This window comes from Falco punctatus (assembly GCF_963210335.1).
Source record: "Falco punctatus genome assembly, chromosome: 6".
In the NCBI taxonomy this organism is placed as follows: domain Eukaryota; kingdom Metazoa; phylum Chordata; class Aves; order Falconiformes; family Falconidae; genus Falco; species Falco punctatus.
In genome coordinates this window covers 40,312,270-40,331,323 of record NC_137585.1, presented here as the reverse complement: position 1 = coordinate 40,331,323, position 19,054 = coordinate 40,312,270, and the positions used below count along the sequence as shown (strand labels likewise).

The 19,054-nt window shown below is 36.2% G+C and overlaps 1 protein-coding gene and 1 long non-coding RNA gene across 2 annotated transcripts in view; one reads left to right on the top strand and one right to left on the bottom strand.

Moving 5' to 3' along the window:
* Nucleotides 1–19,054, top strand: part of LOC308066250 — a 600,281-nt gene that overhangs the window by 26,264 nt on the left and 554,963 nt on the right. The gene's annotated exons all lie outside the window — the stretch shown is intronic.
* Nucleotides 1–19,054, bottom strand: part of TMTC2 (transmembrane O-mannosyltransferase targeting cadherins 2) — a 375,978-nt gene that overhangs the window by 24,241 nt on the left and 332,683 nt on the right. Inside the window, exon 15 of the mRNA XM_080393255.1 lies at nucleotides 1–19,054. This exon is cut by the window's left edge and continues 24,241 nt beyond it. Within this exon, the coding sequence (XP_080249381.1) occupies nucleotides 18,875–19,054 (180 nt within the window). The 3' untranslated portion in view covers nucleotides 1–18,874.

The following is a 19,054-nucleotide window of genomic DNA, read 5'->3' as shown; positions in this document are numbered from 1 at the left end:
AGGAGCTGAGGTCCAGAGCCCTCGCTGACTTCCACGCTGAGTATAAGATGCTTTTTTACATCTTTTTTTTGTGGCAAAGATGTCCGGCATAAACACACAACAGGGTATTTGTTAATAATAATATTTTAAAACCTACTAGAACAATAACTATAAAGCAGAGTTTAACTCGAAATTTAAGTCATTCACATACATTCATACTCCCTTACCCCCTGGGAAGAAAATAAAAATGAACTACAGGTCAGTTTTTCAGCCTGCAGTTTATGAACTACTGGAACATACTCAGATGCTACTGTGAACAAATTCATATAAAAAAAAAATCACAGAGTAGTATTGCCAATGCTTAAAACTAGATGTAATAAACATAATATTAAATAGCAAGGGTACATGCTCCCACTGCATTTATGTTTTTGCATCTCCAAAGCAGCTCATAAAATAAGGAGATTCCCATTTTTTATGATTTTAAAGTTTGGGATACATTAAGATGAAAGATACAATGTCAAAGTACTGTATTACTGGGTGGCCAGTTCCTAGTTCACTGCTCTTGACATTTTGTTCCTTGATGTAAGCTTCAAAATACAGTTTCATTTATTGGAGTTTTTTTTTTGTTTGTTATAGTACTTTACTCTCCTCCTATGACCTCCCTTGATCTCCAGGAACCCTATATTACAATAGGAAGTGGTAACTAACACTGAGCAAGCAAATATCGCACGGCACGTTGAACATAACACCATCAATCAGTAAACTTCATAGGGACTCTCTCTTTCCAAGAAGAAATAAGACAGAGGGTCTTCTCAGCTGTGGTTTCTAAAAACTTTGTGGATCTCTGGTAGAAGAATACGATGCTAACCTCATTATATTTTAAAATTTCTAGCCAGAGAATTGCATCTTCCTGGCCTATATTCCTCTGGCAGATGCAGTTGGGTTTAGTACCATTTCTCATCGACTATCATAAACTGCTTTTAAGAGTTGCTCTGAAGTGTTAAATACTGCTTTGTTTTGCTTCAAAGGCATTTCTGCCATGGGAAAATTATCGCTGTATGACCCTTTTGTATGTTGCAGCAGTGATGGGACATTAAAATATTCTGATAGCCTCAGGAATAGGTATTAAGGAATACACCAGTATAAATAAAAGAGTGAGTGGTGTTTTAAATCTCTCTTTACATCAGAGCTTCTAATGTGACATTGAAATCTATGGAACACACACTGCATGAGCAGACTGCCAGTATTTCCCAGCTTGTTGTACAAGGAATGGGAGTTTTAGAAATATCAAATGCACAACAATTTAACTCAGTGGAATTTTCCTTTGCTGCCGGAAATCAGGTCCAAAATACCTTATGTCACATATGCCAAAACTATGCACCCAGACTGAAAGTCTCAGAAAAAAAATTGCTTGAACAGCTGAGCCTCTTTACATTAGAAAAACAGTCCTGTGGGCTGCAGAACTAATGAGGCTTGGTTTCCTCTGGGTTGTGTCTAATGGTCAGATCCCCTGATATCTAAAAAGTGCAAGCTCCTGTTTTCCCACATTGAGGTTCTCACTCTCCAATATGGATTTGCTTTCAACATTTCTCTCTCAAAAGGACTGGGGGAGCGGGAGGAATGGGAAAAGCACAGTAATAGAGTCTTTTTCCTGTATGCAGCTGCATGTTTTCAGGCTACCAACAGGACAGCTGTATGTATGTTGCTCTTGGTAGAATTTGGCCACAAAAGATCACAAGTTGGTACAAGTGAGACTCACAGAGAGACATCATGTAAGCCTCATCTCACTAAAAGAGAAGGTGAATTTCATCCGTATTCTTGTATTTTCAGACAATTCTTTCCAAAACCAGCTGGTTTATGCTGTTCTTCCTTAACTGCTCTTTCCATTTAGACCACTGTTATTCATCTTGCTGATCACAACAGCATGTGATTCAGGTATGTCCAAGAAAACACCCACTTGAATATGTAAATACATTTGCTTATGCTAAACTATTAATGAGACAAGAAAGCAGTTGCTAAACCGCATGCGGGACAGTTGACAAATCTGGTTTTCTACCCTGCTGTAGGTAACCTGTTTCATTTTCTGCAATTTGTAGAGGGTTTTCCTTGTTTGTTTTATATGCTTGTACATCATGTATTTTTTTCCCTTCTCTTTACTTTATATTTCTGTCAACATTTGATAGACTTTGTTTAGGTAAGTTCACTTGTTCTGGGGAAATGTAATTCTTTCAACTTTGTCACTTTAAAAACAAGGTAGCAACAACGAAAGATGTAATCAAACCGTTAAATGTGGAAGCTCAAAGACAGGTTAAGCACAAAGATAAAATAAAATCTACTCTGTCAAAACCATGATTTAGACTCTACTGTTAGAGGCTTCTGAAATAGTAGTAGGAGTAAATTGTTTTCTCAAATGTTTGAAATCAATTAACTTTAATGAAATGGAACAGCATAATGATTAGTAATCTTGGTACTTTAAAGTAATAGAAAGAACATAAACTTCCTAAAAACCCATATTTATTGAGCAATTTTAAATTGAGAATATTTTCAAAGCGTAATATCTCAGAAATGGATTGCCTCTCAACCAATTGAATAATTCAGTCAAAGTCAAGAGCACTTGGGAAAAAAATCTATCAAGTGAGCAAGAACAGTTTAATAATACACTAAACAGAAAGCATGACAAAATTTCTCAGTGATTTTAAAGACTAAATTAAACATTAAAAAATGAAGTGTCAGTATCTTATATGTGCCAAAAACCACCTAGACCATCTTGGACAAATGGGATCAGGAAAAATCTAGAATATTCAACTCACTTGACAAATCCTATCTGCATTAGAAAACACTGAGGTGTTGCATGCTTTGTCACGGGGACAGCAGTGCTTCATCTCAGCTCTCTTACTATTGAAAATGGCCTGCTTGATGTCCTCCAAGCTGGAGACAGAAGTGAGGTTGTGAAGTACCAGTGTTAGAGCTATTACTGAAACACAACCTTGTAAGTAGAAAAAAAAAAAAAAAAATCCATTCTCAGTTCAGAAATAATGTTGATGCGTTACCCTTAATCTGAATTGGTTATGTGGAAAGTATGAAGTACAAACAACTTTAAAAAAGAATTAAATCCAATGTTACTCCTCTGAATTGTGTGTTTCTATGTTTGTTTACGGAGAGTTGAAGTCAGGTACCATTAAACCACAGAAGAGGAGCAGACCTGTGGACGAAATCAGATCTGCTCTCACTGTGAAATAAGCACTTGCCTTTAAGGTTAATTTTGACACTCATCTTTGTCATAAAGCTCCAGCTCCAGAATGCATTTAGCTAGCAGCAAAGGTACAGAGCACTCCAGCTCTGTAGCCTGAATGTCCAGCTTCAGTCAAAACTATCTTGAGTCCAAACATAAGGAAAAGAGGAACCCTCTTGCAACCTAAATGTGTTGCAAGATGCAGTGACTAGTAAAATCAGTGTCTCTAGCCTGCTGTAAGAAGGCAATTAAAGCTAATATTTTCCTTTTTCATCTCTGTGCAGAAATTATGAAACAAGGACTAGCAAGTACAGAATTAAACACAGAGCTGGTAGCTATTCGCATAATTTGGTATGAGTTTGTCATCACCGATTAATCTGTAGTGAACAACAGATGCCATTAACTTTGTATGTTTTTTGTGAAGGTCTTATTGAAACAAAACCATAGCCTATTTACTAATAGGCTAACTTTAGCATGCTTTCCTTTTCAAGCTTGCTGTAACAAAAAATTAATTATTGCTCTTTGTAATTTTTTTTTGTGAATAATAAATGACATGATAAATAATAAGTCTTAGGGCTTGATTGTATTTCTACATATCCTTATGCAACTCCATTTTACTTTGGTGAAATTTCTTTGGAATTACAGCAATGTGCCTGAGTTTGTAGTGGGGCCCTATGATTTTTCCAGTTATGAAAGTGTAGTATGTGGGCATTTTAATAGGATGCAAAGGGTGTGGGAGTTATTCTTTCCTGTAACAGACAGCTAGCTTTCAAAAAGCTTATGCATCTAATCCTTATTACAGCACTTGGCTGAAAAACATAGAGGGGTCAATTTTCTTATGTTTCTTTAATATATTCTCATGTGACATTTTCTGTCCTTGATTTATTCCATTCCTCCTCTTCTTTGACCAGTTTCAAATGACCTCTGTATTTCAGTTAGTGTCCTGCTACCCTCTAGCCTTTCCCAGCCTAACTTCTACGTGTCCTATTTGGTCTTGCTGGATTTCATTAAGTTCATCTAAAACGGGGATGTTTATTTTAAAATGTGTTTTTCCCAGTACTCTGCTGTATGCAAAAAAATATTTCTGTGTTTCTCCCCTAAATATTACGTTTTCAAAGGATTAGTGATTACATATTCTGGAGTGAGTACTGCAATCAATTACAATAAGGACCATGAAGGGCCTATCAATAGATCCAATCATTCTGGCTTATCAGATGGAATAATTGTCACCATTTGTGTGCTGTAAGCATGAAACACATCATCTGGTACAATTATAGAAGTTGCTTAGACAAAATGAACTTATGAATTTGTTTTGTTAACCCTCTCAAATATAATTCTAGGCCAGCCTAGGGTCAGGCTTTATCACTTCTACTCATGTTCACTTGCACTTCACCAAAAAGTAGATTTTTGCTTTTAGTGTGGATAATATTACACAAGTATATGTAAGCCAGCTGACATGTACTAAACATCCATGAAAAAAATGTCTAGTCAAACATGAAGTTACTAGCCTTACATTAAGCTTCTTGCATTCTTGCTTAATTAAATCAAATTAAATTAGCCCATGTTTGCAGTGACTACTGACAGTGACTGAGCCTCAGCTGACAAATATCCTGTAATAGCCACAGAATTTGAAGACACATTTGGACACTGCTATTATCTGCAAATTTTGTGTGGTTTTGTTGGTTTTGCATTTGTTTGGTATGTTCTTTTAGGAGATGCTCAAAATAATCCAGACATTGTTTTGCCTGTAAGGTGGTCCTGAAAGATAAGCTCTTCTGTGAGCTTCAAGCATCAAAAAGTCCATTCTAAGCCTAACAAGCAAGTTCATAAACAAAAGGTTTGTCATCATTAATGGCTGTGAGATTTGGAGTGGGAAGTTTTTACGTTTCAGATACACATGCTTAATCTTTTATACTGCCACAAGAAGGTTAAACCCCGATGCTTTAAACTCCATAAAAGCCCACTCCTGCTGTTGCACAGACCTGCACTGAAGGAAGGAAAAGCTACCAGACTGTGAGAGTCAGGTGCAAGTTAAGCCCCTAAGAAGCTGAGAAGTAATCTACACAAAAAACAATTATTAACCCTTCCAACACTTATTTGAAAAGATAGACTTCATCAATATACAAGGAATATTAAAACTGAAGGGAAGGCAAGATTAACAAATTGTATTTTATATTTTAAAAAACAAACCTACCTAATAATCAACATGACTCATGAATTTTTAAAAAACTAAGTTTCATGCTTCAGTCATTCCTCAACTGAATCTTTCAACTGAGCTGACAAATTGTTTGCTTTGCTGTAGCCTGTAAAAGTGGAATCTGCCAGCTGAATGGTTAGTACTGTGGCAAAAAGTGCTTTGCAAGGAACCCTGAACCTATTAAGCAGAAGGGATGTAAACCTGTTAGAAAAATCAGGGAGGGAGATGATGCTTTTAGAAAAATTAAGTGAGCATGCAATAAATTGCACTTGTGATGTTGAAGGTGGAGTCGAACATAACTGTGAGAATCCAACCACTGAAAAAAATTAAATTAGGAAAGAAATAGACATCCATTACTGAAATTATTTTTGGACTTTCTTTGGTAAATAAATTGAGGTACAATATTTTTGTTAAAAGTTAACATCATGCAGCCCATTAAAGTATTATCATTTCAGAGGAAAAAGTTGTTTCATCAAGTCAGTGACAGAGAAAACTATATACTAATATACAAGAGCTACTGTAACTGGACTTTACAAAAGAAAAACAATAACAGATTAAGTGTACGTTTTACCTTTAGTCTCATGAGATAGCATATGTAGAACTAGATTATTTGTTTTATACTAACTAGAATCTGCCCTTTTTAGTATGAACTCAAGGTAACAGAAACCCAAATAATTTCAAGAGGCTTGGGATTTATTAAGTGTGCTGGTGGTATTCTTATTTTTCTCTTTTTCTTTGAGTTTAAAACACCAGTAAAAAAAAAACTCACCTAACGTTCAGAAATTACAGGGGTTTATTTCAGTTATATTTTGCTAGATCAAAATGAAATTTTAGGCTGAGATTCCTCCCCCCACCCCTTGATTCCTTGGCTTTGTCCTATCAATCACAATTATGATCCTGTTACAATAATTACATTTTTTAGTCAATTTTCAAACAACATTGCTCAGTGGACCGTGAAGTGCAGTTGAAGTCCATCATAAGAGATGTCATAACGAAAACGACCAGAAATAATGCTTTTTGCAAATTGGGAGAAGTTATACATAGGAACGACAGAGAGATCATCTTATCAGGCTTTAACAATCATTCATTACAGCACTGAAATAATTACAATTGTGCACTAGGCAAACAAACATGAATTCGTTTTCAGTTGGATACTCTAGTGGCCCTAGTAAGAAAAGCTTTCCAGGCATTTGGAGGGAATATGACTCGCAATAAATTGTCTTTTCCTAAACATGCAAGAAAAAAAAATCATTTTGCAAAGCATCTCTGTTATAATTTGATAATGTGACCTTGCACGGTAAAACAAGTCACTGTTAGTGACCAGCACTCGCTCTGCTCCCAGCACTGGTGTTTTAAAGCAGCTTCTGTCTTGATGCTCATAATAACATACCTTCACACTGCTCAAGTGAGACAGTAGACTCCAACAGAAAAATAAAGTGTACTTGAGGTGTTTTGCATGTAAAAGTTCCTGAAGAGAGTAGATGTAAGAATCATTTTTATATAGCTAGGATATCAGAAAAATCATCAGAGGAGCCAATATATAAATGTAAACAAGTCCGTGTCCAAATAGTTTTCTACAGTGAAATTTTAGCCACTCAGGTCAATAGAAAAACTGTTATTATCTTCAAGTGGGATAGGATTTCTTCCTCACAAGCCAGGCACATTCTCTGAAAAGCAGCAGAAACTGTAGGACAAAAAGATCTGTCGGCTGGGAACAGGCTCTCTAGCAGAAGGACCCTTGAGAAGTTTCCTGATGGAAACAGTATGTTTGTTTATTTTTTCCAGGTTTGTCACATGTAGTACTATGTCATATTCTGTTTGGATTTTGTTAATAATCAAAACTTCTCTCTTCAAAAGTCTGATTTATTGCCCTTTCTGGTTTTCAAAGTACCACTAAGACCAAAATGACTGGCAGGGGAGATTACTGCCAGAAAAGTGCTAACGTATTAAAGCATTTATTTAAAAGGCATAACTATCTGGACCTTTTCCAACATTTCAGTATTTCACACACAGGATAGACTGTATCTAATATAAAAGGATCAGAGAAAATTGTTGCCGTTGAACTTCACAGTGAGTGAGACTGCACTACCCCTGCCCCTCCCTTCAGTTCTTCTTTTTGGGTATCAAACTTTGTGAATCAAGTAGGCTTACAGGGCTTGACAATATGCACAGAATTATCATCCCACTTTTAGCAGGTCTGCTCTACATGTTCATAGTAATCATCGATGTTTAATTTAACAGATGGTTGGAACTTACACAATTCCTCTTAAGAGGTATACAGTACGGTTATATCATTCCCAATGTTGAATTAGAATAGAAATCAAGTGATGCTGCTTATTCAGTATAAGTCAATCTATAATTTCTACAGATTTCTGAGTCTCTCTGATCTGAAATGTTTGAGGCAATTTTATGTTTTAAGTATTACTGCCTTTTCTTGAAATTTAAAAGGCAAAAAGAGATGCATATTAAAAATCTATTAACCCTGCAAATAATTTATATAAAAGTTAGATTTGCATACCATGTTATTCTTACTTATAGTCCCCTGAATGAGGCAGAAAAACTAAATACTTTTATTTATTTATACAGTCCCATTAGAGTAGAGCACTTTACAGCTAACTAGAAGAAACAAATCACTGCTCTCAGGACAGTGCTGTCTGCAACGAATACAGCAGGGCAAGCAGGGACAAGAGCCAAAGGTAGAAGCAAGGCTATGGGAAGGCTACAGTTAGGGAAGCTCGAGAGATGATCTCTTCATCTTATCACTTCCAGAGGTTCTAAGCACAAAACAGTCAAGATGAGTGTGGCAATTTGGGATTTGCCAAAAAATGTCATGTAGTCCCATTCAACCCAAATATCTGAGAGCCCAAATATCAGATTGTATTTTTACAATACGAAATAAAAATGGGCAAAGCAATCAGTTGCAGTGCAGTTTCCCACATCATCAGTCTGCCTGTTTTTTCCCCTGAGGTAGTAAGACTTGTCCCCAAGAAAGTTAAAAAGATAAAAAAAAAATAAAAATTCCTGTATCCTTTATTAAAAGCTGCTCTTCCCCTTGTTTTGCCATTGAATGCCTTCTTTTCTGCAGTTTATGTTGAATTAAGTTTTAAAAGCCCACATTTCTCTATCATGACATTTTTGCTAGTTAAATCCATTTCTTATCAGAACTTGCATTAAAATGACTTCTGTTCTCACACCATATTTCATAGTCTTGCTTTCAGAAATGTTTTTGGGTTCTTTTGTTGTTTTGTTTTTTTTTTTTTCCTTAGAACTAGGACTGAAATGGGGATTCCCCTCCCTGCTTTTTGTTTAGTTGTTAGTGAGTTCTTATGGCTACATTTTAGGTGAAAATAACCCCCAGAAACGTGTCTTTGAACCCTCTAGCAAATGAGGACAGTACCCGTAAGTGTCTGATCTACTGCAGAGCTTTGCAAGTTAATAATACTTGATACAAAACAAGAGGCCTTTTAAATTTGCACACTTTCCTTCTAAATGCTATCAGGATGCTTTGGGTCAGTTTTGTTATCATTTTGCATTTTGTGTCACTCAGGCCTAAAATAAGGTCACTGGGGGTTCCACCCCTGCAAAGCATAAAATTCACATAATCAAGACAGGTGGTCTTTTTCATATTATAATTTTTAAATAAGGTTGATGGAACATGTGCATGGTTGCCAACTTGTTTTTGCTTCTCCCTCCTGTCTCACTCACCATTCACTGTGGAATTATCAAGGTGCAGCCTGCTCCTCCCAGCTCGGCTTCTCCCTATGGTCAGTTAAGACTTGTCCAGTTTCTGAATGTATTCACAAAAGAAATCATGATTTTGCAGTCTCTTTATGCCCTTTCCAAGCATGCCTTGCATATGAAAGTTCAAATCACACACATGCAACAAGCTATCAGCCAAGGCAATCACAGAACCCAAGCATATCAGCCATTAGAAGGTGATCTTCACCCTTTGTATGCCAGAAGGCTGTAACAGTTTAAAAGATGCAAAAAAAAGAAAAATTTCTGATGCAATTCCTGCCAGTAGTCCTTTTTGAAACTTGGTGTATTGTATTCTAGGTGTTCCAGGTATGACCTTCATTTAGCTTATGCATTGCTTTCAGAAACAGACTCGATCCTGAGACTCAGATGGGCTCACTTGATTTCAGGATTAGCAAAATTATGGTAAACGTCCTGACAAGCTGTAGTTGGCATGTGTAGTTTGAAGATCCTGCCTGATGTTTTTGTGCCTTTTCCAGGCAAACGTGAGATATGTTTCCACCACTTCGGTCGGAGCTGCCTGGGCCCAGGCACATGCATCATTTTTCTGTGGATCACTGTGGGGTTTGTACAGCTAATTATATGTTTATATGGGAACAAAGCTACAAAAGTAACTAAATACAACCACAAGATTTTTCCTTCCTTGTCCTTATTCCTAAGCTTCCTTCAGAATAAAAGGAGTACTAAGAAGATGGTCTGTTTGAGGATATCTTTTATTAGCAATTTGTGAATTAAATTTGAAAAACTATTTCAGATATACCATAGTTTATAAACACTAGATTAAAAAAATGCACTATAACTGAAATTATGTTGAAAAACCCCAAGGTAAATAAACAGTAAAACATGATAAAACCTTAACAAGTATGATTACACTGATAAATATAAAAAGCATGTAAGGAAACTAATCTGTCTGTAAATCTAAATATTAACAATCCTATTTGCAGAGACTAGGATTCCTTCTCTTTTCAAAATCATGAGCTTCATTGAGTCAAACAAAAATTTACTTTTATTTGATCACCTCAAACTGAGATTTATATATTGCTACTGAGAGACCACAAAAATCCAAAAATGAGTAAACATTTCACATATGCTGACCTCTTTTTCTTCTTCCCATGCCAAATAGAGCAAAGTTTTAATATCAATCAGAATAAACCTTACAATAAATCATTTATTCAGAATCAACTGGGTAAATATGTGCTGTGCTGACAAGGAAGATGATCAAACCAGCTGTGATGGTGCCAACAGGACGTGCACGTGTACACGTATATAAAGCATGTATTTAGCATGTTGAAGTACAAAACCTGTCAACCTGATATCAAGTTACTCTTAGAGTATTGAAGCCAACTGTAAGTCAGACATAATCTCATGAGGTAAGCTTGCAAACAGCACTTGCAAGAAACTTAGAAGAGTTTATACCATCTTTTAGCTTTTCATTCAAGTAGATTTGTTTGGGTTTTTAAACTTGAAAATCAGCAAGAAAATGTTTGGTGTTTTTTTTAGTCATAACACTGCATGCAGCAAAGCTTAACCCATCTGAAGAATTTGCTGTGTTCTATCTTTGCTTCACCTACCTGTACTTCGATTAAACAATGACAGGCAACAAAGGCAGAAGAGATCCAGATGGAAAGGTGCTCTCTTATTAGGTGAGCTGATATTAGGTGAGTTAGAAAAGGTGGACAAGACTTTCAATTCCTGAATCCATTAAGCATTAAAAAGACTTAAATCTTACACGAATGAGAGACTTAGTGTAGACCGAAATGATCCATAGTTTACGGTCTTTGCAAAAAAGGCAAAACAAGTTTTATTCTGTTTTAACATCTTTGGTTATAAGGCACAAAACAGATGTAGAAGCTCAGCTCACACCCAAAACTGTTCGCTGCCTTTAGTTTCAGGGAAAGCAGTTCCTCTTCTAATCTCTAAATCATTCATAAAACTAACAAAGGAGAAGAGAAGGGGGAAACAATTATTTGATTTTCAATTAATGGGGACAATCAGGACCATTATTCCATTAAATCAAAGAAAAAAAACAAAACACACCCCACCCCCAAATTTCCAGAAACACAAGCACATTTACAGTTATATATCTAAAAGATTAATTGCTACTGAAACTTCATAGAGAAATAGCATTTCAGAGGAAAGAACAGTAATTAAATAATGGATTTTTTATGACAGTGCTCTATCCATGAATTTCAAGGCCTTAAGTGCCATTCATAGAGCTGTTGTTATGAGTAGTATGTTTATTTTTTAAAATAAATCGTTAAAGATTTTCATTAAGGAGTAGCAAAGAACAAAAAATGCTATGAAACGATGGTGGTTGAGAAGAAAGAAAAGATCCTATTCTACAGCAAGAATAAGACATATTTTCTAATAACCTACATCTTCATGTTGTCATATAAAAATATTCACTGCCACAACAGGAAAATCAAGGCTGGATTCCAGAAACCAGTGGGTGTGCAAGTGACTCTTTGTTGCAGTGATTGGCTTTGCATATTGAATAGAAAACAGAAGAGGGAATTGATTTAATATAAGGAACAATAGACTGTATTATACACTCATGTACTGTAAAGAAAATTATGGTTGTGGTTGCAACAAACATGACAATATATAAATCAATTCTATGTGAATTTAATTTCTCATTGTAATAAAGAAAAATCCTGAGCATGCAGGAACATCTGTTTTAAGATAATTAGAGACAATATTAAATTTATTTTTCTCTAGAAAAGGACAAAAATTGCTTTGCTGACAGGAAAAAATATCTAGAGAAGAAACAAAGGAAGCCTCTCAAATAATCTCTACTTTCTGGATTACTTGGTGCAGCAAACCACTGTATTATTGGGTTGAAAAATCTGTTCACCTGGGTTAAATCATTCCTGAAATCAAAACTGAACTCAAGTTTAGCCATCAAAGCCAAGATCCATTTCTGCTTAGCTTGAAACAGAACCTGTGGCTTAAACTATTCAAACTCTGCGCGATACTGCTTCGTACAATCAGGTTCAGAGTTTCAGAAAAACAAAAATATCCAATGAAAAATAGAATGTCAGCAGCTAAGGGACCAGTGATTCAAGGAAAGGTAGGCTCATGTACAAGCTCTATCAAACAAAAAACCCCAAACCCACAACTGTTCTCACCGCATGTGGCTTCCACACCTGTTTCTTCAAAATGAAATCTTAAAGGTTTATAAAACATTAATTTGTGCTCAAATGCACACAAACTGACAGAAATTTGTGAATATAAACAATAATTTAATCTTCCAGCCTTGCACAGAAATATCTGTAAGCTAAAGAACTTCAGTAAGCAAATGTAATTACACTTTGTCACTGAAACTATATTCAAAATAAATGAATATACAGCAAGCATGCATGATTTAACCTATTTTACCTTACTCCTTTCTAGAAGATCCATTGTGATGTTTCTGCCCTTCTGAAATGCTTCCTCCTATGTAACCTTCAAAGCTGTCTGACTCTAGAACTGTGGCACCACCAGAGCCAATGCACAAAAGGGTAAGTATGATAAAGAATATATGGGGAAGGGAAAAACATCAATTTGAAATATGAACACAAATTCAACTGTAAAAGTTTTCTAACCAAGTGGTGTAACTTGAGGCACACACTCAGACTTTCAAACCAACTGGCAACTAAGCCCCACACAGCTGCTTGCTCACTGCACCCCCCTGTGGCATGGAAGAGAGAATTGGAGGGGTGAAAGTAAGAAAACTTCTGGGTTGTAATAAGAACTATAATAATTTTGATTAAAAATAATAATAGCGATGAAAAGGAAAATAACAACAAAAAAGAGAATAATAAGCCCCAAGAAAAACAAGTGATGCAAAAGAAAAACAATTGCTCACCACCAACCAACTGATGCTCAACTTGTTCCCCAACAGCAGTTCCCTCCAGCCAGCTTTCCCCCTAGTTCATATGCTGAGCATGACATCACATGGTATGGAATATCCCTTTGGTCAGCCTGGATCAGCTGTCCTGGCTGTGCCCCAGCCCAGCTTCTTGTGCACTCCAGCATCCTGGCTGGTAGAGCAGTGTGAGTAGCTGAAAAGTCCTTGACTTGGTGTAAGCACTGCTCAGCAACAACTAAAACATCAGTGTGTTATCAATATTATTTTCATACTAAATCCAAACCACAGCACTGTACCAGCTTCTAGGAAGACAATTAACTCTATCCCAGCCAAAACCAGGACAATGGAGAATATATTGCTGTCTCCTGTACTCTATTACACTGTCTTCTGAGGCCAGCATTTCCAGTTCATAATGTTTGGTTTTGAATTATTATTATATCAAAAGAACTTAGAACTTTTTTCAAGTCTGTATTGCTTTTGGGTTGTTTGATTGTTTTTAATTTACTGATGCATACCCTTTCCCATAGCTGATCCTAGCATAACTTGATCTTGGGATTCCTTCTTTGTTGTCAGAATAAAGTCTGTCCCTCTAAAATTCTTACTCATTTTCATAAACACGACTGCGTCTCCTCCCTGACACCTCCCTCCTCACCCACTGTATAACATTGGATGTATTCTATTCCTTTAAACACATTCTTCCAATGTCACACTACTGAATCCCAGGGAGATTAAATGTTCAGTGTCCATGTGAAGCAAGGCAGGGACTTTTCCAAATGCAGGTTCAGCCCAGCTGAGAAAGCCTGTAGAATATCTGAGTGGGGTCTCTATTTTATTTATAAGGACCAGAAACAGAAGTTTCAAAAAGGTAAACGGTTATATAGGATTCCCTTTAGATTTCCCATCGCTTATTTCTAAATCTCCAGGTTCTCTCATTAAAATCTCTCCTTTGCAACCCTTGGGGATGCAGCAAAGTAAACATAGTAATTCCACTCTCAGTGACCGTTCTCACACTTGAACTGGAGGCAAAGTCTCACTCATGCTGCCTGCGTTCAACCCTGCCAGGCAAAGCTGCTACAGGAATGTCTACAACAAAAAGTCCCAAGCGAGACCCAAGTGAGCTGGTATATTTACAGAGAATAGTTTAGTGCCTTACCTTTACACTAGTCTAAATCTCAGAAGTAATACAGCCATCTGTGCCAGCTACAGAGAGCAAGGTCAGATTGGCCTGTGTAAGATGGCAGGGCTAAAAAGCCACTGCAGAGCCATCGTGTGCCTCCATCAGAAATGGAGAGGTATCAGGTATCTGCTGCCTGAAAAGTGTGATGCTTACAAGAACAGAAACATCGGAAGCACAACACAAGGCAGTGTGGTGAAAATTTAATAAATTGATTCCTGCTTATGAAAAAAGTCTTTGCCTTTAACGAGGAATCATTTAACTTGGACATTGAGCTCAAGGAGCTCAAGGACAAATTTAATGAGCAGGTGGTGTTTGTCTTGAGCCCCCAGAACAAACCAGATGTGGGCAGGACCATCCAGACAATAAATACCGTGTGCAGCTGTGTCATGGCGGTAACTCCATCATGCTCAGGCATCTGTACAACATCCCTGGTGTGTGTGAGCCTTACGAACCATGAGATAGTGCACGACTGCACTTAGCATAAACTTAAAAGTTTGCACACACTAGGTCTGTAAACTGGTTTTGTTATTCACTGAGTACAAAGGTGGCAAGTTCCAGGACTGGGCCAGAAGCCTCACCTACAGATGGACACACCACATAGGAATCTTCCCAGTTATGGAGAGACTCCTGGCGCCAGCTGCAATGGGGCTTCCCAGCTGAAGTGTGGGTCCCAATGATGTTAGGGTGGTAATTGATGATGTATCCTTTCCTTAGTCTCTGTAATGCTTTGAAGTAATGATTTGATGCTTTGCTCTTATTACTCTTTTATCATATTGTGCATAATAACTAGTACTGTTTCCTTTTACCATATTGCATGCTATTTTCCTTTATTGTATTGTAATATAATAAACAGCATTTATTCTTGCATTTGATTTGGAATTAATTTTTGCTTGGTATTAAGTCAATCGGCAAAACAGGCAAGCAGAACAGGATCTTGCAGAGAAGGGTTTAGGGGGAAGATGCTAGAGCAGGCATTCAAGCACATGTTTAGACTATTTCCCTGAGAAAGGAGTGACACAGAACAGCTTATTCTTTGCATACTCTGTGTTCATCATCTCCCATTTCATCAAAACCTATTTAGGCAAGGAATGACCACATCTGAAGGCAAAGCATGACCTTTGATAAAAATAAGGGATGACAGTTGAGTTTGGAAGTCAGTGACCCAAGCTTCTCTAGTGCTCTGCTCATGTCCATGAATGTTTTTCAGCTCTAGAGCAAACCTATCAATGCATAGGACCTGAATGCAACAGAACTAGAAAGGTATAAAAATATTAGTATTAGGTCCACTGAGCTAAGGCGGCTCTGTCCATAGAAGATTAAGAGGAAACTGAAAGGTCAAGTACTTCATGACATCTCCTGCAGGAAGGCAGCAAATTTGAAACTGATCATGTGACATGGCAGCACAAGAGAAAGGTGATCTCAGACACTAAAAAGGCCATGTACGTAAGCTTAGTCTTCTTTCCAGCTTTTGTAGCCAATTAGACATTAGAAATGTTTTTACCGACATCATGTTTGTATGTCAATATAAAAATGATCTATTAATATATCTTATTCATCTGCTTTTATGCCCACAGATTTTAGAAACAAAGATCAAATATAACAGTTGCCATAGTCCTTTGGCTAGATTTAGTGAGTAGAAATATTAAAAAATGCTTCCAGAGAACACTTTCGAAAATACCAGCTGAAGTATAATTGCAATAGAGTTCAGAAGAAAGCCAGCTGTGATAGGTTGTACTCTGCTTACAGTGTATAGTTCTCCCATACGTAAACCAGTCAATATAACTCATTAAATTAGAATAATTTTTTTTAGAAATTGTTGTTACAGTAACAGATAAAGGAATGCACAGTGTATTAGTTATCAATGCTTTATTATTGAAAACAAAATTGAAATTCTCTTATCTGGCACATAAACAATTATTTCTACAAAAAGGAAAGCCTACAAATCTGATAATTTATACAAATAACAGTTTTTCAAAAAATAAAATTTTAATTTAGTAAACTTGTCTTGTGCTCTTTAATTTTCTTTTTAGCACTGTCTGCAATAATCTGCCATAAATCCCTGAGCAGAGAGACATATTTTAAACATGTTTTAAATTTATCCCAAAAGAAGAAAGTTATCAAGCCCAGACCTATATTAAAAAAATGTGTTCAGGGACATTCTTGTTAAATTTGCGCTAGTCCTTTTTTCTTTCTTTTCTTTTTTTTTTTTTTTTTTTAAGGAAACAATAAAAACATTTATCAATGCAAGCTTGACACTGCATCACAGGAGTGCTCCCCCTTTCCCCCCTTTGTGCAACGAATAAAAATTACTAAACAAGAATGAGTACAGGTTGAAGGAAACAAATAACATAGTGAATGGTTAAGACCAAGAAGCCATCAAAGTTTGATGGCTGTTGAGCAAATAAAGCTGCAGGGTACCACAGTTTTATACTGAATTCAGTTACATTTGCTATCTAATTAATTCTATATTTTTTCCAGAAAATCAGTAAAGCAGGAGAATACTTTCAAGCTACCATTGTATTCTAACACTGGTTTCAATGATAAAGTAGAAATTCAACTTTTGACCCTTCAATTTTGCTTTTCCAGCTATAACATTATTCGAGAAAAACTTGACACACTCCACAAAACCAAACGATCTTGCCCCTCTGGCCCTTCTGGCAGGCCAGTTGTAAACTTAGCAACTTACGGTATTTTAGCGAGCAAGAGGAAAGAAAAAGAAACACACACGACTACAATTTTTTACTATACTGACTTCAAAACAGCTACTCTCCAATCTACGTCAATACAGATTTAAAATCCAGGTGTAAGGGGAGAATGACCAATAAGGTACAGTATAACTCAAGCATCCCCTTTCCCATTAGGTACACACACTAACCACAAAAAATGCAAGGAAAAACAAATAAAAGAAATAGTAACACTTACAGACTGTTGTGTTAATGGCAGGTAATGTTGCTGCAGTCAAGTAATAAATAAATAAATACAGCAAAGTATTCTTCTCTACGCTTTTGCTGGAATGGTGCTTAACAGTTCAAAAGCAAAAGAAAACGAAAAGAAAAGAAAACAAAAAAAAACCCCAAACCCAAACCCTTTCTCAGTAATAAAGTTTTTAACAGAAGATCCTGAAGAAGCTTCAGTTCAAGGTGCTCTACCACTTAAACATTGTATCTATCATTATGAAAAGAACACTGAAGCAGATACCAACAGGTCATTAAATGAAATAGTAAATTTTCTTACAAGCAATAATACTTATTCCAAAGAAAGGAAGCTGTTAACAAATGGCCTGGAAAAAACTGACTAAAGCTTCAATACACTGCAATTTAAAATAAATTATTTTTACATTTAAAAACTGAAGACTAAAACAGTAAATAGGCCAAATCATTCTGAAACAAAAATAAATTGAATCTCACCAAAAGCATATTTAGATATTTGACAGCTCTGCTGCTAGCGCATATCAGAATACAAACAGAATGCTAATATTTGGTTAGAATCTGAATAGGAATTATTTTTTAAAACACCATCACTGTGAAAAGTAACTGACAACCCCCTTCACAGATTTGTCTTGATCTACACTGTTTTAAGCATGATCTAATCAAGTCCCTTCAGTTATTTGCTAGCCTCACCAATGTGTAACATTCCCTTTTCTCAGAGTTGCTCATGAAATCTCATTTGTAGCATATCCAAGCACTAATATTTTTGAATCTCACTTGGCTGACTTATTGCAAAAATATTGTAGGCAGACAGTTCAAAGTTTTCAAAGTTGGTCTTATCTGACAGCAATGTAAAGAGAATCAAACACATCATTATATAATACTTGTTGGGGTTTTTTTGTTGTGTTTGTTTTTTTTTTTTTTCTGAAGACAGAAGTCTGACCACATCCATTTGATATCAGGGCAAATATCAGTCTTGCTTGTATTGCTAAATCACACCTCCAAACTTTTGGACTTTTTTTTTGTTGTTTTTTAACCGCTCTACATACACACCTGATGTAGAAGAATATGGGTGGTTCCTTGCTCATTCTGTCTATCCCACAGCCATTTGTGTATCTCAAGAAAACTGCATTAAAACTTAACCAGCTGAAATAATATGCATATTCTCAAGTAAACAATTTTTAACGCTGTCATCTAATCACGTGACAGGTTTGAAAAAAAAAAAAAGGCTATATAAGCTGTGAAATTGGTAAGCAAGTGGTCCTAAAGTGAGATACAGCAGCATTAAGACAAACTGCAAACACACTGGATTTAGTATACATTTTAATGAGTTACAGTATCAGCAAAATACTTTAACCTACTATTACCACTTTTACTCCCATATGGTTTAATGTATACTGTACAATTTTCCCTTAGTATTTCTATGACAGTATACATTCCAAATACACACCTGAAAGTGAGCAATATGGGATTTGCAATTATCAAATATGCCAAAACACCTTCTCTCAAGTACTATGGTTCTAACTATTTTTTGTGGGGCAACAAGTCCTTCATGAATATCTCAAATTCTCCCTTTTTCTATTTATCTAGCGAAAAAAACTTATGCCAAAAAAGCAGAATAGCTTCTCTTAGCAGCAATTAAGACCTCTGATCCTTGCAGTCAAGTCCAATGAGTTTTCTGATCGGGTAGCTCTGTGGAAATTCTAGTTCATGGTTTTAATCAACTTAAGAAAAAGAAATTTCAGAGTTTTTATCATCATGGTTTGGATGTCTTCAAACCTTGTTTCTCCATGATATTCCACAATTTGCGAAGATTGGACTGAGTGATGACATCATCAGGTTTAAGTTGAAGAGCAAGGAGGTAGTTTTCTTCAGCCTCTTTCAGTTTACCATTCAGATGAAGAATGGCTCCAAGATTCATTAGGGCAGCTGGATA